Source organism: Medicago sativa, chromosome 7 (genome assembly GCF_051527215.1).
Source record: "Medicago sativa cultivar Bolivia chromosome 7, Bolivia_mono, whole genome shotgun sequence".
NCBI classification, from domain to species: domain Eukaryota; kingdom Viridiplantae; phylum Streptophyta; class Magnoliopsida; order Fabales; family Fabaceae; genus Medicago; species Medicago sativa.
In genome coordinates this window covers 26,806,540-26,809,082 of record NC_140755.1, presented here as the reverse complement: position 1 = coordinate 26,809,082, position 2,543 = coordinate 26,806,540, and the positions used below count along the sequence as shown (strand labels likewise).

General features: G+C 32.1%; 1 protein-coding gene across 1 annotated transcript; it reads left to right on the top strand.

Moving 5' to 3' along the window:
- Positions 1-599: 599 nt before the first annotated feature.
- Positions 600-1,706, top strand: LOC146905257 (uncharacterized). Its single transcript, XM_085729587.1, has 2 exons — positions 600-696; positions 871-1,706. Exons 1-2 carry the CDS (start codon positions 600-602, stop codon positions 1,680-1,682), a joined length of 909 nt encoding a protein of 302 aa, XP_085585713.1. The 3' UTR covers positions 1,683-1,706.
- The last annotated feature ends 837 nt before the right edge of the window (positions 1,707-2,543 follow it).

Here is a 2,543-nt window from a genome sequence, read left to right as displayed (position 1 = left end):
TTTTGTCCAAACAAAAGAAAAAAGCAATACGATTTTTTTTTTTTTTTGACAAAAAGTAATAAGATCCCTTTTTTATGTGGGTCAAGAAAGCAATAAGATTTGATCAAGCACAATTTAAAGCCATTAATTATTTATAACTTTTGAAGTATTAACCCAAACCCGTGTTGAAGAAAATATAGACATATCGGTCATTAAAGAAGCAAGGTTAAATTAAATTCCATATTATGAATCAATCGGTACGATTTTCTTTCCCATATCGTTTCAGATTTTCATTCCATATTCTTAAAGATATCTGCATTAACTTAGATATTTTATAAATAAATAAGCCTTCTTAAAAGCTTATATTTCCATTAATGAAGACAAAATTACATCACCAAATTAGGAAGGCATAGATATTCATGCACAAACCAATCGGTGTAATATTTTTTCTCACATCGTTTCAGATTTTGAATTCATATTCCTAAAGATATTTCGGTCCTTTTCCCTAAAGAACACATTTGCATTAACTCAAATATTTTCTATATAATTAACCCTTCTAATAAGCGCTTCTCATCACATCAAAACCACAAAGGCATAGTTTGCGATACTTACTTTGTACCATGTCATCCAAATCCCCTACTCTCTCTGCCACTTCACAAGATCAAGATGATTCTTCTTCCCACACAAAAGAAGATGTGAACATGAAGGAGAATGAAGATCAAGCCGCAAACTCCAACTCCAACAAGGCTACCGATTTCGTTAAGCTACCACAAGACGATTCGGTTTCCAAGTTTAAGATGCATGAGGGAAGTTTTTTTAGACCTTATCAATCTGGTTCATCATCTTCTTTGGCTAATAAAAACAATCAAGGCAAAGAAGATGAGAACAAACAACATCAATCCTCAAACACCAATTCCAACAAGTCTTTCGATTTCACAAAGCTATCAAAAGACTACTCAGTTTGCAAGTCGAAGGTGCAAGAGCGCGATTTCTTTAGCCCTATTTCCGCTGGTTCAACATCTTGTTTTCCACATAACAACAATGAAGGGCAAGGAGATAACAATAATAAAAAAAATAATTCGGATTCAAGGTCTTTTTCATGCACGTTTTGCAAGGCAAAATTTTCTACTGCACAAGCGTTGGGTGGGCACCAAAATGCCCATAAAACGGAACGTGCATTGGAAAAGCAACGTCAACAAAGGTATGATCAAAATCCTTTAGGTTTGGGGCAACCTCCTTCTTTTAACCCTTATTTTAGTTATCATAGCACTCTTTTTACACCTTATAATTATAGGCCACTCGGAGTTAGAATGGAATCAATGATTCAAAAACCACCTTATACTAGCGCCAAAATTACCCCACATAATGTTGGGTATGGTCATGGGACTTTGTGTTTGAACGAGCTATTGCACCCTTCTCTTGTTAGATGGAGAAATAATATTGAGGGTAATAATAGTGGGGCTGGAATTCTAGGGTTTGGTGGTGCAACTAGTTCAAAGATTGAAGATGGTAATAAAATTAGGGCTCTTCTAAACTATGGGGATTCTTCTACAAATATTGCTTCAAGTTCAAACTCAAACAAAGACAAGGAAATTATTGTGGCTCCTACTTCTACCACAGATGATGTTGATAATCAAGAGCCAAACAACGAGGAACACTCCGATTCAGAATCCTCTGAGCTTGATTTGTCACTCAAACTTTAAATTCAATTTTTATGTTTTCATTCCATGTTGGAATTCGTCACTTAAGTTTTATCCGATTTTATATTTTGTTTCTATGTCAAAGTTATTCTTAAGTTGATGGCTACGCTCCATTTGAAGTTATGTTTTGTTATTTATTTATTTGTTATGTCAAACTATGATATATTTCAATAAGTTGTTGGTGTAAATCGTATTTTTCTTGCTACTGTATTTGTTTTATAAATTATTTAGATTAGATTCCTACCTTATTTTTGTTTTGTTAAATGATCAACGTTTTATTCATAATAGTTGTTTAATTTGTTTTGCAAAAGGTAGTTTGGTGAGATTAAAAAAGAGAGAAATTTTATATTTCAGTGCTTTATGTGTTTTTTTTTAAGTAGGGTTTGACTAAAAAGTCACTAATTACTTTTTTTTATAGTTCCTAAAATCAGTTTTAAATGAGTTTTTGACAAACCTGTGGATAATTTATAGCAGAATGCATAAACATTATGAAAAATCACATAAATAAATGCCCCTACTGTCCTCGGAGGTACTGGTGTCAAAATTTTCTTTCACATTTCCCTTGTATCAATAAATGTGTTATAAAGATAATCAAAATTCAAAAGGGTTTAGGCCAAGTTTCTCATGATTATCACCCTTCTTTGGTAAAACACAGTCCTAAATATAATCCTAAATTCCTTTTTATTTTCTTTTTCAAAACACAGTCCTTTGCTTTACATAACCTTTTTTGTGATAAGCTTTACTTGACCTTTCTTTTGGTCTCATAAAGTTTGAGCACACATTTTACAAATAATAAATTTTGACTTAATTTGGGAAAGGTTAAATAAAATAAAATTATTACAATAGAATTACAACAGAAAAAAA

What these genes read in the sequence shown, in the direction of transcription:
- LOC146905257 (XM_085729587.1), top strand. Translation starts at nt 600, where the DNA reads ATGTCATCCAAATCCCCTACTCTCTCTGCCACTTCACAAGATCAAGAT. An exon ending in GAACATGAAGGAGAATGAAG is followed by an intron (nt 697 to 870) that starts ATCAAGCCGCAA and finishes ATGAGAACAAAC; the next exon opens with AACATCAATCCTCAAACACC.